The sequence below is a fragment of the Hippoglossus stenolepis genome, chromosome 16, assembly GCF_022539355.2.
Source record: "Hippoglossus stenolepis isolate QCI-W04-F060 chromosome 16, HSTE1.2, whole genome shotgun sequence".
NCBI classification, from domain to species: domain Eukaryota; kingdom Metazoa; phylum Chordata; class Actinopteri; order Pleuronectiformes; family Pleuronectidae; genus Hippoglossus; species Hippoglossus stenolepis.
Window position 1 is genome coordinate 15,195,553 of NC_061498.1, and position 21,940 is coordinate 15,217,492.

At 44.6% G+C, this 21,940-nt stretch overlaps 1 protein-coding gene and 1 long non-coding RNA gene across 2 annotated transcripts in view; both read left to right on the forward strand.

Annotated features, from left to right (window-relative positions):
* The first annotated feature begins 1,017 nt into the window (after positions 1 to 1,017).
* LOC118122957 lies at positions 1,018 to 2,394 on the forward strand. The gene is made up of 2 exons (XR_004698536.2): positions 1,018 to 1,333; positions 1,561 to 2,394. It is a non-coding gene; the product is annotated as an uncharacterized LOC118122957 (long non-coding RNA).
* A 6,397-nt stretch (positions 2,395 to 8,791) lies between these two features.
* arhgap23a (Rho GTPase activating protein 23a) overlaps positions 8,792 to 21,940 on the forward strand; it is a 71,440-nt gene continuing 58,291 nt past the window's right edge. The window contains exon 1 of the mRNA XM_035179893.2: positions 8,792 to 9,247. Within this exon, the coding sequence (XP_035035784.2) occupies positions 9,239 to 9,247 (9 nt within the window). The 5' untranslated portion in view covers positions 8,792 to 9,238. The remainder of the gene's footprint in view (positions 9,248 to 21,940) is intronic.

A 21,940-nucleotide genomic window follows, 5' to 3' on the forward strand; every position in this document is an offset into this window, starting at 1 on the left:
GCTTTTAAAATAATTTACACAGAACAATGTCATTGTTTTAAAATTGAGCCACAGATTCTTGTGTTTTTATAATTATTTATTTTTAATCGTGTTGTGTTTTAGGTTGTGTGTGTGTTTGTGTGTATTTTTGCCTGCTTGTATTTATATTTGAAACTTTTACTTCAGTGCTGCTCATCTTCACCAGGATTCCCTGACAGGAGAGATGTTGTATCTCAGTGGGACCTTCTTGGTTAAATAAAGGAATAATAAATAAAAACACGTGAACAATAAACACTTGGTCTTGCTCAGAGTGGACTATTGTATCCATTCAATGACTTTTCAGACAGGACTGAAGGATTATATATTGTGTTCATTTAATATCTGTGTTAAATTAGTCTGTAAAATATTATTACACATTTTTAAAATAAGAGAATTATAACATTGACTTTATTATTAACCTTATGATTTAGTCAATTTCACATCCATAAATGCAGAATGGAAAACAATACTAACTTCAGAGGATTTCTGCATAAATTTAAAGAACATCTCAAAAATGTAAAACTAATAGAAACTACAATATGCAACGAAATTCAGAAGTCAAATTTCGCAATAAACAAACTGTTTTATTTTTCTTTCTTTCCTTTACATTTATGTTATATATCATTTTTGACATAATGAATGTCTTAACTAATATCTAATACCCAATATGTATTTATCTATATGTCCATTAAACTGCGCTGTCACGTTAACTGGTTATTTCCTGTGTTGGGCAAATAATTGCAATGTTTGTAAATGTGCAAGTTTGTAAATAAAGTTGGTGAAAAAATGGAGGGAAATCGCCTTTTAGTGATATGTCAGGTGTTTTTCGTCTTCGTGTACCTGACTCCTTCAAAATGTCACATTCTGGTGCCTGAAATAAAACATTTGATTTTGATTAAAACTGTTTTAATGTGAACTTTTTAGGCGAGAGTGTAAATGTGGAGTAAAACAGAACCGGAACAGATCCTTCCTTTCACTTCCGGTTCTGGAGCAGGAGGAGTCACAGGGGGGAGGGGTCGGCCGGACTCCCTCCGAACAGTGCCGATCTTTGCCGAAGCTCCTGCACCGGCTGCTGTTCGTCCTCCTCGCACCTCCACCGCCTGACTCCATTTCCACCATGATGGACATTTTGATGCTGATGTTTTTCGCCATCATGGGCCTCGTCTTCCTCTCCTACATCATCTACATGCTGTGATGAGCAGGAGGAGGATGAAGAAGGAGGAGGATGAGGAGGGCTCCTGCACACAGGCGGCTGGTAAACATGGGCGCACACGGGATGTTGTGTTTCTCCTGCATCCCTGGTGTCCGGACAATGGTGAGCGATCACTACGTCTAACATGATGCGTGTGCTGTTTCTGTTGTGGTCTTATAATACTATTAAATGTATTATTCATATATTATAACACTATACAACTGCAGAGATGATGATTGGTTGAATTCCCCTGAGCCTGTGCACCTTTCTGTTTCTATATGAATTTAAAATCATTTATTCCAAAGAGACAATCTGCAAATTGTCTGAGAGCAGCTGTTTGTGTGTTTCAGGAAGAGGAGCCAGGGCCATGATGGCTTCCCATCTGTGCTCTCAGGTGGGACGTGAGGAGTGATCCAGCGGAAGTGAGGGAGCAGTGGAGGCCAAACTCTCTTTCCTCTCTTTTTCTATATCTCCCACTTGCACTATGTCATCTCTCCATCCACCAGAGGACCGGTCCAGTCCGAGGAGACTCCCCTGACTTCCTCCTCAATGGACCCAACTCGTTTTTCTATCCAGACTGTGTTTTCTCTGTCGAGGAGGAGACGTGTCACCTCCGCACCAGTCCAAAAATACCAGTCTGAGTGTGGGATTTGCCTTTTTTCACGACACTGTGAGCTAATTATCACTTCCACCTCATGTGCATGTGAGTTTAACAGTATTATCCATGTGTGGCCAACACCTCTGCACTCATGGCTTTATTTTTGTCGTGTGTGTTGCATCAAATGTCTCAGACTTGACGTCAGTGTTAATATTATTTTCTCTGTGTTGCCACAATACGTGCTCCTCCTCACTACAATCAAGGTTTCCCATCACGGGGGAGCGTCAGTGCAATAACTCAGTGAAGAGATCACAGCACATCACCTTCTCTGTTGAAACGTTTATGTTGCTGTTATTCAGTTTGTCTTAATATTATATACAGTATATATATATATATATATATATGTTGTCTTTGGCTGCAAATGACACGTATGAAGAGCAGCGGTGTCATTTCAGAAACGTGTTTCTCATTCTTACCACCGAACCTCAAATATATATTATGTTCTTCAGGATTTAAATGATGTTCAGTTTACTGATGCACTGATTATTGACAGTGTGTTATGTTGAATAAAGATGATTTCAGTAAAGCAGAGTTGCTTTTTCCTCTGTTCGACTCACAAGTCACTTTATTTTTTATTCTGTTGACAACCACAGATTATTCGGTTTTGTCAAAGGAAACGTGTCAGGCAATTAAGTAAACACTTGTAGGTTGTGGAATTACATATATATGTACATGATAAACATGGAGAGAGAAGACTACAGAAATAATTATTTTGAATAATTTTTTAGATGCAACTAAGACAACTATTTTGAAAAGAATTTCCAAATTGGTAGATAAGTACTTTATTAATCCAGAGGCACATGTAAGAATTCAGTATGAGAGTCACAAAGAAAAGTGACACGTAGGAAAACAACAAAGGAACATGAGATAAGAATAAAACTAATAAGAAAAAACAATCCTCAAGAGAAGCCTAAGGATATAAAAAACAAATCTAATCATGATTCAGCCCCAGAAGAAGAACTCTTGTAAGACTTTAGTTATATCAGTTGTTGTCTTTTGTTATTTCCTTGTGGAGTTTTTCTGATCTTTCTTTTTGTTTGAAAAGTTTATTTCCTGTTTTTTTATTTTGAAGCCACTTTCCTCGTGTGTCTCTTGGTTATTTCTCGTCTTTGTCCCGTTTCAGCGCCCTTGTGATGGTCTGCTCCTGACCTCATGGGTTTCACCCTTGTGGATTTGGTCTGTGTGTTCCTGGCTCAGTTTTTCTCCTCCTTGGTCCCAAGTGTTCCATGTGTGAGTCTTGGATCCCTGCAAATAGAGACTGTAATCATGCCTATTTAATAAAACGTTCTTTCCTGCACTGCCCATCCTCACCGACATCTGCATCTATGTTGATTATAAACTAACTATAAACTCGACAGTAATAATTAGATATAGATCTAGTATATACAGTTTTTTTAATGTGGCCTCTCAGTGAACCCAAACGACTGGATTACTCTGCAGGAGCCAATCCAGTTTTTCACATCATGCACCTGCAACATGGAACTAAAGCTTCATTGCATTAACAAACTTTTTAATCTCAGCTGTACTTCATGTAATTCATTCAGTTGCTTTAAATTTCATGTTGTATTTATTCTTTAGGCTTTTGCTTTTGCCATTATTCAAATTGTATCGTTTCTTAATTGTGTTTTTTAGATGCTTGGAATGATTTATTTTCTGTACTCCGGTTATATTGTAATGAATTCTACCTCAATGTACTCCCAACTTAAAATAAAGGTTGAATTAAAATGAATAAATATAGATTTAAACAAAAGGTTGTATCCAAATGTTAGTGTAAACATCGCCTGTAAGTGACTGACAGCTCAGCAGCAGCCAATGTTGTGTTCAGTCCCCATCATCTATTTGATTCTTATTATTTCATTACTTTGTTAGAACAGTAACAACAAAAGATATTAACATTTAAAAACAACCTCAAATGACAAAACACTCCACACCTCATCAAAATGAAACTTACACAACTGTCATGTCACAAGTTTATTCTTCTGTATTTGTGGAGGGACTTAGATGAAATTTGAAAAGTGCTTTAATGGTATCCAAAACAACTTACTAAAACAAGACCTAAATCTGAGTTCAGGCCTTTAGACCATGTAACCGATTAGCAAACATCTTGAGCAATTTCTTTTTCTCCTGATGAGCCCCTGTAGGAATATAATCATGCAGCTGAACTTGACTATCACTCCCCTTTTAGCTTCTCTTCATTGGCTTCTGCTAAATTTAGAAATCAATTGTAATGTTTTATTGTTGACTTTTAAGGCTCGTTCTGGACTCGTACTTAAGATCTTTTGACACCACATGCGCCTGGTCGAAACCTGAGGTCCCCATCAAGGCCCTGCCCGCTGTTCCACAGTCCCGGCTGAGGGCCAGAGGTGACCGGGCTCCCACTCTTTTGGGACGCTAACTATAGTAATGAGACAGCGGTGATGCAAAGCTGAAAAAGCTTCAGGTGGCATAAAATGATAGATTTATATTTTTGCTCAAGCATCATTGCAAGTCACATGTTTGTGGCTCTGGCCCCACTTTTCATGCTCTGCTGGGGAATTTATGTTTCAACTAACGGGTTAAAAATGAAACCATAAGGGCCTTAACTGTCTGAGATGATATCTTGGTTTTGGAAACACCGGAAGAAAAGTCTGTGTTTTTGATCCCTGTTACTTTTTGTTTTATTTTCCAATAAATCTCTCTTTAAGACACATTTATATAAGTGTGATTTCTCTGGTCTTGGGGTCTGAATTCAGCCTGAACTTGTTGTTTTTTATTTATTTACTTAAGCTCTGATCTTAAAGACTCTTTTAATTATTTTATAACGTTTTACTTTCCTTAGTTTTTTCTTGTTTTCTCATCTGTTACATTTTCAGTTTTTATTGTACCTTTTAACTGTGTTTTGAAAGGTTCCATATAAATATAATTTATTATCTACTATGTACACTACAGCTCTAATGTCTTCCTTCCTATGTCTTCTTCACCTACTCCAGCACTTTATTTCCTGTCGACACTTGGACGACAATCTATTCTGAGCATGATGTCCTCTCATGACAAAACATTTTCCAGATAGAGGAGCCGTGTTCATCACGTCCACATGATGTGAGCAGCCACCGTGTGAATGAAAGGATTCATGCAGCGTGTGCTCCTGCAGATGGTGCTGCTCACCCACCGCACAGGCTCCGGAGACTCGGCCTGTGGAGGTGAGTTCATGGAGAGAATGAGCTCGGCCCCTGTCCAGATGTGTGGAAGAGCAGGTCACATGAGACAGGAGGACATGAGGGCGATTTTAATTCAGCCCTCACAGCTGTTGGCAACACGTTTACTATCTTTGAAAGGATTCAAACATATTAGGGAAATGGGAGCCCTTTGTTTATGAGGGGTAATATTCAGAATGATGGTTTATTATATCTTCAGTTTTACACAGTGTAATGAAGTTAATTATATTCTTATAATAATAACTTTTTCCAGTAGATAGCATAAAGCTTATTTATCAGTGATCGGATCTAAACACGTCACTGAGGCCTAAAAAAAAACCTTGTTAGGTTTTTTTTCTTCCTGTTGCTTGTATCTGTTATTGCATCGACCTGAACTCAGTGCTGCTGTTATGAAAACAAGGTTTATTTCTCCTTTTTCATTTCATGCAGCAGATGCCCCCCCCCGCCCAGGCCTCTCCAATGTGTCCGTCCCTCTCCGGGGTCACAGGTCAGCTGCTCCTTCTGTTCCATAAATTTGAGGACATTTTCAGGCTTTTATACAATCCCTTTAAGTAATCTTAATCTTTTAATCTTTTAAAACCCTTCTACTAAATGTATTTCTTTGAAAACCCAGTAAAAATAGGAACATTTATGGGAAATGTGCCTGTTTGCTCTGCTGCCAGGAATCCCACTATCCTGTGTGTTCGCCAAATATCAACCAGTCAGACTATGAAGGACAAAAAAATGAAAGAAGTATAGATGAATAAATAAATGTAGAAATAAATAAATTAATGAACACATTCAGAAATAAATAAATGTGGAAAAATACCAAAATAGTAGTTTTCATTGCAAGCTTACTTTTTATTTATTTCTTTGTTTATTATTTCTTTGTGATTAATGACGTTGTTAAACTTTCCCTTTAAGGTCAGAGTCTCACCCTCGTCTCCACCTCCTCCAACCACTTCGCTAAAGTTTCTCCCACATGTGTGCAGACAGACCCACTGTGGCAAATAATCGGAATTCCTCTGCTGATAGTATAATCTACCACCCTCTGCATTACAATACACCCGCTGTTCTATCTGGGAGCACACACACACACGCACACACACACACACACACACACACATGTGCTTCCCTTCATGCTGCATCCTATGTGCGACCACATCCAGTGACACCACAGCGCTCATGTACATTTGGTTAAGAAAAGATAATGATGTATTGAAGCTGGACAGTGGAAAGTGGGGCAGGGTTTGTTTTGCTGTTTGCTGCCCTGCACATGTTGTATGACCTTGTTGTACTGCTGCTGTAACTTGGACCTGCATTCCTGAGCTCTACACACACACACACACACACACACACACACACACACACACACACACACACACACACACACACACACACACACACACACACACACACACACACACACACACACACACACCCTTCCCTTCACTCACTGGCCTGCCACACTGCTTCTAGCATGTCACAGCTGTGTTATGTGCCAATATTGAATCAAAATAAGCCAGAACAGGTGCTCTTTTGTTTTTCTGCCGCGGAGGCCTTGGGTTGCAGTGGCATTTCTGGATAGATGCAGTAATATGGGACATTTTAAAGTCTTTATAATGACTTTTAAAATGAACAATAGTACTCAAGCAATACTACAGTGTATATTCATAAACATATTTCATTGTCTTCCTGTATTGTTTTTTTTGTTCTTTTTTGGATAGCTTGTTAAACCTCCACGATGAGATATCGCTGCCAGATGTTACCAGTTAAGATATTTTGGCAGATTTTGTCTCTCGATCTAAATCATAAACACGCATGTAAATCAAGCACAAACCTCATTGTTCCCCCTCAAAATATCAGACACGATCTATCGTAGAAAGAAGCAGCGATACTGGTTTCTTCACAGACAGTGGCTTCAATAAAGCAAAATGCTTTTCAACCACAAGGTTTAACAATGATTCAAATACGGGGAGTTACTTTTACTTTTAAAGAAGTTCTCTGCTGTAACTTTCTGCTTCTCTATTTCTCTTCCTGCGCTTTTCAGGGGGGGAAATATATGATCAGTCATTTAAACAGGCCTCAACAACACAGGCTGAAGACAAGTGGACGCCATATATATCATAAATTACAGTATTTAATCACATGGTAACTCCTGGAATGCACTGAACAGAACAAATCATTGATATATAGCCATGTGAGAGTATCCCAGTGTTTTATTTTTTACCTTTAAATTGATGCTGCACAATATGACCGTTGATGCTCTCTGCCAGTTTGTAAGAACATATCCCCTCTGTGGCACCTGTAACCTCACGCCGCCTTTCAGGAGTGCCAATGAGACGGAGTTGGGGGCAGGGAGGCGAAGGGGCGTAAAGCGTCATGGAATGAAGCGTAATAATACAAAAGGTAGCGGTGGGGAAGGAGGGGAGGAGAGGGGACAGAGATGGAACAAATGAAGAAAGAAGGAGGCCATGAAAGAAATGAGAAGGAGAGAGGGAAGGAGGGAGGGGTGGACCAGATAGGGAGGGGGGTTTGCCTTTGGGCTTGTAGCCACGATGGCCTTCAGCTGCGGAGATCCTGTTGTTGTGGGGTGGGAGTTTCCCTCTGCACGGGGGCCGAGAGGGAAACGACAGAGGATGTCTTTTTCCTGGCTGGCCAAGAATGCCCGGGCCTCGAGGTCTTTCCTCTTCTCGCGTGTCTTTTACACAAGTTCATGTTAAATGAGATGAGCCGCCCGGCCTCCTCTTCCACGCTGGACGACAGCCAGTGTTACACTGATGCATAAACACCTCTGCAGAGGGGGAGACATTCCTCCCAAGGTCACAGGGATGTCTGCTCTTAAAACATCCACCCAGAGTCCTCCTTCCAGGGGCGGATCTGGAGAAATAATCATGAGATGGCAGGAGGGTGGCATGGAGAGTTTAAGGGGTGGCACTTTAGAGATATAACAAACAGGTTTAGAGCGGCCACTGCACTAGTTTACGATAACTTGCCACAATTTGCTGTCTTTTGCATTAGAGCAGCAGGGGGCACCAAACTTACGCACCAAACACTGTGCATGTTAAATAATTTATATTTGTCAGGCAATAGATGTGATTGACAGTTGATGGGATATGGATAAGTAGATAAGAATGATTTAAGATAAGATAAGATACGATAAGATAAGTAAGATAAGATAAGATAAGATAAGGTAAGGTAAGGTAAGATAAGATAAGATAAGATAAGATAAGATAAGATAAGATAAGGTAAGGTAAGGTAAGGTAAGATAAGATCATCCTTTATTGTCCCACAACAGGGACATTTGTGATATTACAGCAGCAAAGAGGACAGTCGAAAACATATATGTATTAGTACAGTAATTGTATTACAATTGTATTGTACATACAGTAATTGAATAATTCAACACATTGAATTCTTTGAGCTCTGCAGAGCTTGGACTACACGTCCCGACATGCTCCCTCCCCAACAACAGGGGGCGGGGCCGGTAAATCCTCCCAGCCAATGGCTTTGTGTCTGGGGGTGTACGGCAGCTGTTGTCAATGGCAACAGAGGTTTTGAGGGGAGGGATGAGCTGGACAGCTGGCAGAGGGTCCCCGGGTCCCGTGTCACGTGCTCCCCCCCGCTAGCCAATCGCCAACCCTCGCCCTCCTCTCTCCCCGGCTTCCGCTCCCTCATTGGCTCGGCGCGGCTGCAGCAGGCGGGGGAGGGGTGGAGGGAAGTGGGGACAGCGAGGGGAGGAGATGGGAAGGAGAGCAAACACAGTCCAGGGAGCGAGTGAAAGGAGGTGGAGGAGGAACACGGGAGAGCGGGAGACGTCTTCCCTCTGCAGGAGAGAGGCGAGGACCCCACGCGCGCCCGGCTTGCACCGCAGCGTCCACCCGGAGGAAGGAGACGGAGGAGGAGGAGGAGGAGGAGCAGTGCAGGGATCACACTGACACACTGTGAGACACAAGGAGAGAGAGAGAGAGAGAGAGAGAGAGAGAGGGAGGGAGTCATGCCTGTGTGGAGCCGTGCAGCAGCAGCAGTGAGCTGCCGGGCTGCCTCGCCTGTGTGAGCGGAGCAGCGCCTGCTTTGCTGTTGTGGGAATAGTGAATCGAAAAAAAAAAGGAGGACAAGAGAAAAGAAGAGGAGCAGCAAGGAGGTGATCTCGTGCCATGACTGGGACCAGGAGGAGGGAGCAGGCTCGCTGAGATCATGGACCAGGTGAGGATGGAGAGGAGGAGGAGGAGGAGGGGAGGGGAGGGGACCACATATCCACACCTTGACGACACACACACACACACACACACACACACACACACACACACACACACACACACACACACACACACACACACCACCAACAGCAGCTCCTGGTGCATTCATATCATCCATCATCAGCTTTTCCATTCCCCCAAGGCAAAAGCAAACACTTTCTTATCCCCCTCCTTGCTCACTCTGGGGGTAGAGGTAGGATGCAGGGGCCCACCGGCGTGCATGGGCTGGGTGGCCTCTGGTGAGGGGGAGGGGACGGGTGGTGACACAGCTTAAAATCATCCCCGGCTTTATCTCTGCTCCTTACATCAGCAGCACTTGGGAGGAGGAAAGCATGAAAAAAGAGGGGTGTGGCTGAGACATCCTCATCACCATCATCATCATCATCATCTGTCTTAACATAACCTGTAGCAGCTGACACCCACACCCACAGTCAGCCAGGGTGGAGTCTGGAGGTGGGATGTCATGTAGCAGGGTCCAGATCTGTGTGTGTGTGTGTGTTCATTCATCAAGCCTCAGACGACTGAGGCCGCTGCCCCGTAACACTGTGTCCTCCTCGTGTCACCGGCTCTTTTGCAGCAGTTGTCATCAGCGGCGGCTCGGCTTGTTTACACTGACAGCCCACAGAGCGGTGAGACCCACCTCCTGATGAATCTCCTCCTCTGCTGCACCTCTGCTGCACCTGAAGCCTCCTCAGAAACAGACAGGGGTGCTTTTCCCAAATATTTGGTGTGTGTTTAGCAGAGAGAGCAGAGGCCGGCTGCTGCTGCTGCTGATGCTGCCTGGCGTTCGTAAGCAGCTGCTGGGAGTCGAGCGTGTGATGAATGGTTGTGGCGCTCAGAGAGAGAGACCCTCCCCACGTCTCCCCTCTGTTGCCCTCAACACGCGGCCAGTGTTCGTCCTGTTCATTGATTACCTCATCCTCCCCCTTCCTTCCCTCCCTCCCTCTGTCTCCTCTGTTGCTTTGCGTCCTCTCCTCCTCCTGAGGTCGAGCATCAGGTTCGTCTTAAAGGACGAGAAGGAGGGATTTGGGGGTGTGGATGGAGGCAGGCAGGCAGGGAGGGAGGGAGGGAGGAGGGTGACACACCCAACCTCAAACCTTCCTCTGGGTGAATAATTCATGTGCTTCACTAGAACGTCTCCCTGTCTGTGTGCGCCTCCCCTCACAGGTCAGGGTGACGTTAGCTCCCCCAATTTAGCTGAGATGATGTCATCACTTCTGCTGGCCAGACTGTGTGTGTGTGTGTGTGTGTGTGTGTGTGTGTGTGTGCATGATGCAGGGGTAAATGCCATCTTTGCACTTCTTTGTGTTTATTTCTTAACTTTATTTCTCATCATGCACCTCTTACAAAACAGCACAGGTGTGTTGGTGAACATGTATGGGTCACGGCCTCACTGTTCCACACACACACACACACACACACACACAGGGAGGAACACACTTACTTTAAATATTCGCTCACAATCTGAACTGAAAAATAAGAACGGTGTGTCTTACAGCACAATATCGCTCTCAGGAAATGAAAACTATTTATAAGGCTGCGCAGCGCGGTGAAATGCTGACACGGCAAGGCGTTGGCACAGTGCTAAGGCTGGTTCAGTGTCATTTTAACACACTTTCACAATGTCATGTAAGAGCCAAATATGATTATAGCACTTCCTGCTGATCACGTGACTGTGCGTTATTGTCATTTAGCGATGTGGCCATGACGCATTATCTCTTGGGTTTCCTGCTGTAGGCCTCTCTGTGTGTGTGTGTGTGTGTGTGTGTGTGTGTGTGTGTGTGCGTGCGTGCGTGCGGCCCCATCATCCTGCCGTATTAAGACGGCTCTGCACATATACAGTGTGTGTGAGACTCGTCTGAGGATCTACTGTCGTTTGGAAGTGTAAACACGCACCAAACCTTCCGTTAAAATGTAAACAGAGGTATGTGGTGTTTACCATAGTTTATGGAAAGAGTTGTGTTTTCTGTGTGTGTGTGTGTGTGTGTGTGTGTGTGTGTGTGTGTGTGTGTGTGTGTGTGTGTGTGTGATGGCAGAGACACACATGCACAGTGATAAGGAGGGCAGTGGCTCAGTGAAGAAAAGGAAAAGGCTGGTTATATAAAGCGTCTGTGAGAGAGAATCCAGGGCAGCAGTGGGACACCTCTTCCTCCTGGAGTCTGTCTGCGCTGCATTCTTCTCCTGCATCCGAGCGTTGCACACTCCACACGAGATGTAAATCATCTCAGAGGACGTCTCCGGTTTTTATCAGCTCATGAAACTCGCTGACTGACACTGACCAACGACCTCTAACCATTCGCAGGATACTTGCCTGAGGACGATTCAAATGCCAGACCCGCTGCAAATCAGTTTGGGTCATTAGTGCTTCGCGATCAATAGTCATTAGTGCAGAACCTGGGCCGGGCTGTGGTGACCGCTGCCCTGTGAACTCTGGGACTGGAGATGGAATTTTGTTTGACCACATCCATCAGAGAGAAACCAGTGGTTCACGCTCTCTCTCTGCTGTAACAGCCCCTGTGAGAGTCATGGAGGAAAGTTAAGAGGGAAGAAACGAGCAACCCGATCAATGTTAAAGCGTATCAGATGTATTAAAGCTACGGTTGGTAATTCTGGAAAAGCTAGCCGACTTTTCTGTGACTCACTCGCTAGTTTCTAGCTATCGTTTTTTTTGCGTCCGCGGTGTTTGTCTCTCCGGCTTGTGAAGACCTCGGGTCATGCACAGTTAGGGCCCGGTCACACATGTGAGAATGTGAAGTGAATATCACCAAAAATGAACTCCACGTGAAGCCACGCTGCGCTTTTGCCTCGCCACAGGAAGCAAATGTTTTATTCGCCGTCCTCGCTCGCACAGATTGGAAGTAAACCGATACATTGGTGCATGTGTGAAGAGGATTTCAACAACTAAGATAAAAAAGTGTTCCAGAAACAACTCACCAACCGTATCTTTAATGTAGGGAATTCCTCAGTGATGTGGATAGTGAAGTGACGCTGTTGTGTTTATTCTGCTGTCTGAACTCGACTCCCTGGAGGCTTGATTTGGACGGCAAGGCGACATATGTCTAACTGTAATATTTGTGTGTGTGTGTGTGTGTGTGTGTGTGTGTGTGTGTGTGTGTGTGTGTGTGTGTGTGAGAGTCTCTGCGGCTCTCAGCCAGAGTTATCTGGCAAATTGTTTTGTCTGTTTCCCATAGATGTGACTGACATGGAATGCAGTCAAAATTAGCCCGGAGCGCAGAAGCCACGGAGCAGAGGGACATATTTTATGAGAGTGAAAGTGTGTGTTTGTGTGTGTGTGAGTGTGTGAGAGACAAGAAAGGGTCTTATTAAGTTACAAACGAGATAGTGAGAGGGAATGTGCCAGACAACAAGTGTGTGCGAGAGAAGGATAAAGGGAAAGAGTGTGTGCGCCTCATGGTGGAACAGGTGGTCTAATCTGACGCCCCACCCATGGCACCCCGAGGCCCCCCCCCCCTTGGCCCTCCAATCTATGGACTCTCAGGAATGTCTCGCTCTATTGTCCTGAGCAGCAGACACTGAGCGGCTCTATAAGAATGAACTCTGCATGAGCATTTGCATCTAAATTGAAATTAAACACACACATATAAGCATATATCGATCTCCTCACCCATGCTGGGAGCGGCCGCGGCTCCTCTGACCTGTTTGTCACAGGACAACAATGAAAATTAACCGCGCTGCAAAGGTTTTTCAGCTGGTTTCTAAAAACACAGAGCTGTGCTGGGACATTTGTCTGACGTGGAGCTCTGGGGACTTCTTGATTGACCCGGCTGGCCACCATCACAATGTGCTCTGCAGCAGATGAAGCATGCAGCCTGCTCTGCTCTCAACACTATGTTAAGATGAAAGCTTTACGGTTTTAAATACTTTATGGCACATTTAAAGCACACCCCCAGAAATATATTTTTTATCTTGGCAACTTTTCTTTTCAGCTTAATTTTTTATATTTATATTTATACAGATTTGATCCTCACTTTTCTAATTTATCAACTTTTATGAATCTTGTACCTCTCCTCTTGTCTTCTGCTTCTTCATATGACAAAGAGAGAATATTTTAGCTGTTAAAACTTGCATATCTAAACAAATTTAAAAGTAAATGTTAACTTTTTTACCTCAGTATTTGTCTGTCAGTACAGAAACGTACATGGTGTCGAGTGTGAGATGAAGATGTTGAGGTGTAAATGTTTGCGTGTGAAGGATGTCAGCACAGGGTTCACGTTCTATAATCAATTTGGTGAATGCCTGCTGGCAGACAATGGGCAGATTGTCCTGTGAAAGAAACTAGGACAAACCATCTCCAGGAAGTAAACAGCTCCTGCTCATCTCAGGACGACGGCGTTGTCGGACCTCAGCCTCCACGCGCTTAAGTGGCGAGCAACGAATGAACGCAGATGGCTGTGGCAGGGAAGGGGTGCCGTGTTTTTTTGTCTCACAGGGGTCGAAGGTCAGTCAGTGTGGGCTAAAGCCCTTCCTGTCAGCAGCACTTTGCATCGGTCCAGCCCGTGTCAGAGACCCGCATGCTGATGACACAGGATGAGAGCAGCTGAGCAGGGATAAATGGAGAAAAAACAGAGGGATGAGGTTTATCAGTAGCATGAGGCGGCCGTCCAATTAGGAGGCTGTTTGCTACTGGGTTGGTCCAAGTTAACCTAATGGGCTGGTTAGGCGTGCACAGCGCTCGGTGCCGGTCAGTTTTCCAGCCTCCTGCTCCTCCTCTCTCCTCCTCGAGAGGACGCCGGTGTGGAATGAGCAGCTGTGCAGCCGACGCCTGCTGTTTCATTACTTTGATCATTAAACAGACCACAGAGATGCCCCAGTGTTAGTGTGATAGTTTGCACCACAGCTGCATATTAGTAAGGAACTGAACGCTGCGTCACGCTGACCCATTGGCCTGTTTTCCAAACTGCTGCAGACATGCTCCGGTCTTAACACAATTCCGTGAGAAAGAAAGGTCGTCCGTCTAGGAAGCAGAAAACACGGCTCATCTTGTTTTCGCCCTCACACACTTCGCACATGCCGAGCAGAACACCTTGTTCCTCTCCATGCTGCTCAGTCTAACACGTTTTGTTTGCTTTAGTATCATCGCCATAAATCCACTTTAATCCCACTGATGGGGATAAAATGAAAACCTCACCACAACTTAATATTTAATTTCCCACCCTTATCCCGCCTTGTCCTTCCTGCACTGTGCTGAGCCCCCTTGTGGCGTCCACACGCAACTATAGCCCAATTTTCTCGGTTTTCAGGGGGATTGAGGATTATCTATTTTGGGAAATCTCTGCGGAGGCAAGCAGGGGAACAGATGGCCGCCCCTTTGACAGAATTCAACCTAGAATAAGAAGACGTTTGTTTTTGCTGGCGACATTGATGACAGTGCAAATTTAGATACTTTATAATCCTCTCTCTCACGGTGCATTATTCTTGTCGCTTATTGATCACGGTTGGAAGAATGCAAGATTTCTTGATTGATTAATAAATGTGAAGAATAAAATAATAATAGAATAAAAATGAAGAATTGAGGGCAAACAATAGAAAACATCTAAAATCAATTTGAAGTTGACACAGCATTAGACAACATTAGAGCACAAGTCTATGATGTTGTCTCAGGCCTGAAGTCAAACTCAGAATTATAATCTCATGAGACTCACAGCAGTGTTCAGGACGTGTGAAGTAAATGTTTTTATGGTGAAGGCTGAACAAATGAAAACGTGGACCTTTCTGAAGGTTAAGAAATATCTGTTGTGGCCTCCTGTCCTCCTCCAAACGGAGAGCACGCTGCTCTAAGGCCGTGTCTAGACAAACTTATCTCAGAGTTTTAAGGCCGGGGCAGCACTCAGGATTAGGATATGATCTCCTGGAACATACAGGATTATTCAGTTTACGTTATATACTGTAAGGGGGTGTGGCCTAAAGCTTTTGTTGTGTGTCTGTCGTTTAAGTCAAAAGAAGATTTTCTTTATTACTAGAGGATGCATGAATATACAAATGATATCTGCGCACTGGATTATAAAATGAAAACGGCTATAACTCCTGGACCTTAATTAATTTTCCAAACTGGTTTAATTACGGCACTTTGTAAAACTGGTTGACATTAAACCTGTAAATAATGTCATTTGGACGTAAAGTAGATTTCCTATTGAAGCCAAATTATCTCAGTTTATTGGCCTATATCCGCTAGATCAAGATTTGTTGTTAGATCTGCACTAATACTCATGTGCCTGACTTTTTTCGTCAAGATCCATGAATTATTCTCTGACAAATTGGTGAAAATGTCTCATAAAATTGCAATGTTAAAAAACGTGACGGGGGGAAAACATAAAACAATAAAAACACAAATGCAACTGTCAGACCAAGTCCAGTTTACCTCAGTTGACTCAACATTTCATATTAAATATTAATATTGATTAACTATTAATGGGAAGTGGCCATCTGGATTTTTCCAATAGTTACAAAAAAACAAAAACAATTCCCTTTTCCATTGTAAACTTACAATGACACATTCAGGCAACACACAACCTTGAATCCAACAATATGCCATTCTTATTTTGTGTGCGTTATTTTCGGATATTCCTGACTCAGCATTGCCCAGCAGAGAAATCTGATGTCAATATTTTTTTTTGCTGATATCAAAGACGAATCTCTTCCTTGGAGATCACTTCCATTGTTTGTCCCCGTGCCTCAGGAAGCGATGCTCGAGACAGGAAGTGGAGTTGTGAAAGGTAAAGGAGGCTGCAAACACATTTGGGCTCAATGAAGTGACGGGCGGCAGGAAGGAAACTCGCGCCGTTGCTACTGGAACTACCAGCCTGTGTTTATTTTCCACCTCTGTCTCTCAGAGGAGATTTAGCGGAATAGAAAAGGTGGAGACAGGGCTGGGATGTCCATTTGAAGAATGTGTGCCAAGCATTTATAGTAACTGCTTATATTTATAGTAACAGCGGAATACCCCTGTATGTGATTCACTTGTTGTTTGTCTGGAGCTTTGAGGAAAAGATGAAATGGCACAGACTGGAGACTGAAGCTGTGGTCAATTGTGCAAACTGTGACACCTGAACATCCACCACGCTCCTCGATAGGAATGGGGGTATTTCCTTCTCTTTGTTCCCGTATCTTAAACGCTCCCACACGGCCGCTCTAATCAGCTCTGGACAGTTTAGGACCAATGTCTGTGCCAGACAGAAAACTGCACCTTGTGTTTTGGGACGAGATAGCAGCTCATACGGGAAGACAGGACATAAACGTACAGTGGGCATATTGTACAACCCAGTAAAACATTACTGCTGAGGAGATGTTGATGCAAGGGAGTTTGAAAAAGTTCCTAAATCAGAGTTGAGCTCAGTTTGGATTGTGGCAAATCAGCATGTCCAGTCAAGAGCACAAGCTGGTGGTGTTTGTGTGTGTGTGTGTGTGTGTGTGTGTGTGTGTGTGTGTGTGTGTGTGTGTGTGTGTGTGTGTGTGTGTGTGTGTGTGTGTGTGTGTGTGTGTGTGTGTGTGTGTGTGTGTGTGTGTGTGTCTCTGCGTTCTTGGCCCCAATGAGTCATTCTCTCCAGTATCCTACCCAATCGAACGCCCAGCTCTCCCAACAGCCAAAGCTCCGACTCGAACTTGCCCCTGTCTCAGAGATTCAGATTCAGATTCGTCGTCCGCAGGCTCGTGGTCATTTTCTGTTTGAGTTACAGCGTCCTGCAGGAGAATGAGCGAGGCAGCTGCAAGAGACATGGGGGAAGCTGCAGGCAAATCCAGTGTGGGGGTGAGGCAGGGAGAGAGGACGGGTCAGAAGGGAAACAGTGGACGAGTAAAATAAGGGTTTGACTGGTTTTCCTTTTATAAAAAAAAATCTGAAATGTTTCTTAAAGACCATAGTTAGGGAAACAGCCAAGAAAAATACTGGTAGGTTTTTATTGCCTTTACGTTCTTCTATAAATCTAGAGATTTCTGTTGCCCCAGCCAACTTGTGACTTTACACAGACCATAAATATTTGGACCGCTACACATTATTTGCTTTGTAGTCTCAGCACATTCAACATGAAATAAAAGAATCAAACTGCGTTCAATTCTGAGCTTTAGGTGGCGTAGGTGTGTGTCATCATTCAGAACTGTGTGAATTATAGCTCTTTTAACACATAGCACCTAAAGTGCAAAAGCAATTAGACACTTGGCTGCTAAGTGCTTCTTGGGCAGTTGTGTCTTCACATTCAATAACACAAAACAAGCACACACGTTTACTGAGAGCTGAGAGTTGGCATTAGATTGAGGTGGAGTTCTCTGTCGATATGAGGAATAAAGAGATGATAATCCGTTCATTAGTTGTTTCGCTTATTCTTTGATGGTCGATGGGGCGCTGACATTGGGCGAGAGGCGGAGAACATGATGGAGATATCAGAAGTAGTACAGGAGAACTAGAAGATGACCAAGCGAGCCAACCAAGGAGCATAAGTCTTGTGGATCATTTGCGCGATCACTTCTTCATGGCTGCACAGCAGAGCAAGCATCCCCTCCAGGATGCAGACGGCCATGTTTCAATAGAAGACTCCATGACCAGAGGTGCAGAAGATTCACCGCAAGGTACAAACCCCCAAAACAGAAAGAGCAGGCTGCAGTTCACAAAAACTCACAGTAGAGTCCTGTTTAGTTCCATAGAGAGGAAGGAACAGCTAATGGGCCAAAGTTTCCGCCTCAAATGTCAAACATGGCGCTGGTTCTGTAGTAGCGCGGGCTTGTGCGGCTGCCAGAGGAACTGGGACACTGGCATTTATTGATCATTTCACCGCTGACAGAAGCAGCTGGATGAGGGCAGAGGTACACAGGAGCACTGTGTGTTCCTACAGTCAAATGCACCAACTAACATTGCATCATTGAGCATCGATCCCAAATATACAGCCAAAGCAACCAAACGGCTTCTCGGGGTTGAAGAGGTGGAATATCCTCGACTGGTTGAGGCCGTCACCTGATGGAAGTCTATTGAGTGAGCAGCGACAGGAATGCGCTCTGTGTTTGAACACGCTGCAAACTATGGGTGTGTGTTTTATCCATCGAATTTTTATTTTTCTAGTGTTCCAGACCTCTGTTGGTTCCAGTGCAACATAAAAATCTATTAGCAGACCTCTGAAACCACAGTTTTTCAAATAAATGTTTTTGCTTTGCAGCGCGGACATTTTAAATTGAGCTGCACTTAAACTGCATTACCACTCAATGATAATGACACAATCCATTTAATCCAGACTGTGATGGGTTGTAAAGCTCAAGCGAGTTCAAGAGTCTACTTACTAATCTTCTACTAATTAAAGGGGAGTGAAAGGAAATCAAAGGCTAAACCAAAATGGGAGGAAATATTTATTTTCTTTTATTATCCAGACTCTGAATGGTACACCACAAATTTGAAAATGGTCAGCAATGGCCCCAGATTCACTAAAATGCTGCTTCTGTAAAGTTTTAGTGTCACCTATTTGGTGGAAACTATTTTTGTGGAAATCTGTGGCCATGGGCTCGAGCGGTATAATGGATGGAGGATGGGCCTGAGCAAACACTGCCGGTCAAACTCCGTTCTTCATAACCTAAACATGTCAGTCAGGTTTCCACATGTCTGTATAGTGGAGTTACAAAGCCCGTCTGTGTGTCTGACTGGTCAGCTGTTTCCTCTCCTCGTGCCAGTTGTCGGGCCAGACAGAGAAGACTCCTCCTGTCAGGCAGAGTGGTGGGGGTATTTACGACGCATGGGCCAGGGGTCGCTGCCCCTCATGTCAACTCAACCTTCCCACAACCCCATTCAAAGAGTGTTGCAGGAGCCTCTGTGTCAACAGGCAGCCAGACAGTACTCACAAGTAGAGACGTACAGACATGTGAATCTACATCTCATTCACAAGCACGTATATATATCCAAAGCCCCCTTTGCCCATCCACGACATCCATGGCTTAATCACTCATGTGTTTGTGCATGTATAAGTACCTGGACTCTGTCTAACTGCTTTCACCAGACAGGTCTCATGTTATCAGGCCCAGACGCCGAGAATCAGCTTCTTATTACATTTGAGAAGAGGACAGGAACAGGGTTTCCCTTTAAATCAGATCAGCGCAGAGCAGGAGATAGTGCAGCTCGGCAGGAGTTGCTCATTGTCTGGTCTTGTCTCTTCACAGTGGGAATGCACATCCAGACACCTTCATTAAATACAGCTGTATCAAGTGGAGGGACAGGGTGGCCTGGCTGACGGAGAAAGGAGTGTCTCTGTAGATGCTTGAAGTAAATAATGTTGAAAAGATTTGGCAACTGCACTCCTTAGACTGAAAGTATGCGTGTGCAGAGCAGGGTGACGGACATTTACTCAGAGGAGGGACTCAATAACTGGAGGGAAGCGAAGTGAAACAGACGAGATCTGAAAGAATGAGGGGCCAGAAGCCTCGGAGGGGGGGTTAAGTTGGAATAAATGGAGTGACCACAATTAATAGTAGCATACCAGCGCAAATGCTCTGTGAAGTGGCCTAGAACGCAATGAGGGACGGCAGGGGAAGCCCACTCACCACCATTCCCTCCATCTCTCCCTCGTCTCCTCTCGCCACCGCAGCCTCAGTGGCAGAGCGGGAGGCTCGCACCGCCCAGGCCAGAGGAGGGAGGTGGGAATCGGGGCGCGGTCGACTGGGCAAATAGGATGATGGTTGTTTATGGGGTGGTCCTTCGAGGCGCCGGGCTGTGTGTGCGATTATGTAATGACCCAAACAAGGCCCTCTCGCAGTCTGTGGATGCTGCCTGCTCGTCCCCAGCCGGCCCTCGAGGGGGAAAGATCAGGGCGTGTTGCCTCACATCACCGTCAGATCGGGAGCTTACTCACAATCTCCAGGACATACCCAACGCCTGAGGCTGTGTGTCAGTAAATAAGCCTGACCCAGAGACGAGAGAGTCGTCAGATGCGCACTTTCAGCCAAGTGCAGTATGTGAAATAGAAGACACTTCTTTTGGCTGGTTATGGATACAATTACAGCTCTTTCCTGTATTTTAAGATAAGCGTTTTTACCCACCTGCTCAAATGTGACACATGATGCCTGAAACCCACAAATCTTCCCGCGTCTCTCCGCACCTCTCAATCTCAGAGGCGACCATCAATAATTGAAGGCCCCATTTTTGCCCGGCTGACAGGCAAATTGATGCGTAGCGTGAGTGTGTATCTGCATGCAATCTGGGATGAGATCTGGAAGAACCCCAGCACAGGAGGGGCGCACTAACACAGGATCATTCTTCCCACAGAAAAGTGTCAGGGCACGGACTGATTTATCCCTCCGTCTGCTGGAATAGAAAACACATGGAGTGAGGAAGGCGGCTGCAGAGATTGATCCGTATTTGAGGTCAGAGAGGATAGAAAGCATCCAGCTGTGATATCCCTTTGACCCCCCCCCAAAAGAAGAGGTACATGAACCGCACCTCCTCTCGTCTTAGAGGCCATCTGTCCCACCTTAAGACCAGGATACTCTTTGCAGAGTCTCTCTGGGCTCTCGCTCTGCCCCTGGCGTTCAGTGAAACTACTTTGGCTTTGCTGTATGACCAACCTTGAGGAGGGGATTTAAGACCAATATGGTAATTATCCATCTCAAATGGGAGATGAGTTGGAGATGAGTGAAGGTCAAGACTAGTACTTAAGAGGAGTGTCCTCTGTAAGCCTTTGGCAGGGGCTGTGTGTCTCGGAGCCGGCCAGCAGCAGCAGAGGTTGTAGATCCATGAAGAGGGAGCGAGCACACGGAGGAGACGTGTTGAGATAAAGGCTGAGTCTGCAGCTGCAGCTCTTGGCGTGGGAAGGGCTCCTGTAAGCTGCTTTTTTTCCCCCTATGACTCCGCTCTGTTTCCCCATAGGCAGGCAGGCTTTTGAAGTGGCTCTCTGATACTTGCACCCCTCCGAGTAATGGTAGCCACATGGGCCCCCAGCTCTGAGCCATCAGCAGTCGAAGCCAGCACCATATTTCTCCGCATTTTCATCTCCCTTCCCTTTCTCATTTTTCTCTCTTTTACTAAATTGTCTGGACTGAAGCTCACATCTACCCCCCCTGTGCATTATGCCACAGCCAACACAAGACACTGTATATACAGTATGATGCAGAGTAACTTCTTGGCATAGGCGTAAAGTTCCTGTTGGTCTGATGAGTAAGCTTCCCTGACTGTAGCATACGCCTATTGATTCATGTGTACTGAATTCCACTGTAGCCAGAACCGACTAAAAATACAAATATATCAACACATTTCTGAGAATGATGGTCGACTGTGTCTGGGCATGGAAGGAATTCTCTGAGCGAATTATGCTTTCAGCCTTTGTTCGGCCCTTATCTGTCACACACCCACTCGTACTGCGTGGCTTTTGTTGGTCGCACTGATTTATGATCAGGATATGAGATTTTCCGTACGTGTGGATTTAAGTTAGAGCAACAATTGTTATCATCTATTCGGCCTTTAAGTAATTTTTTTTGTGAAACTGACAAAAACGTCCTTGATTGTTATCTCAAATGTGAATATTTACCTTTATTTAAGTCTTTTATAAACGTTGAGTAAATATTCTTGGCTTTTTGTCTGTTGGTTGTCCAAAACAATTTGAAAATGACTCTTTGGAAAATTATAAAGATCAATTTTTTAGCTGAAACCAAATCAGGA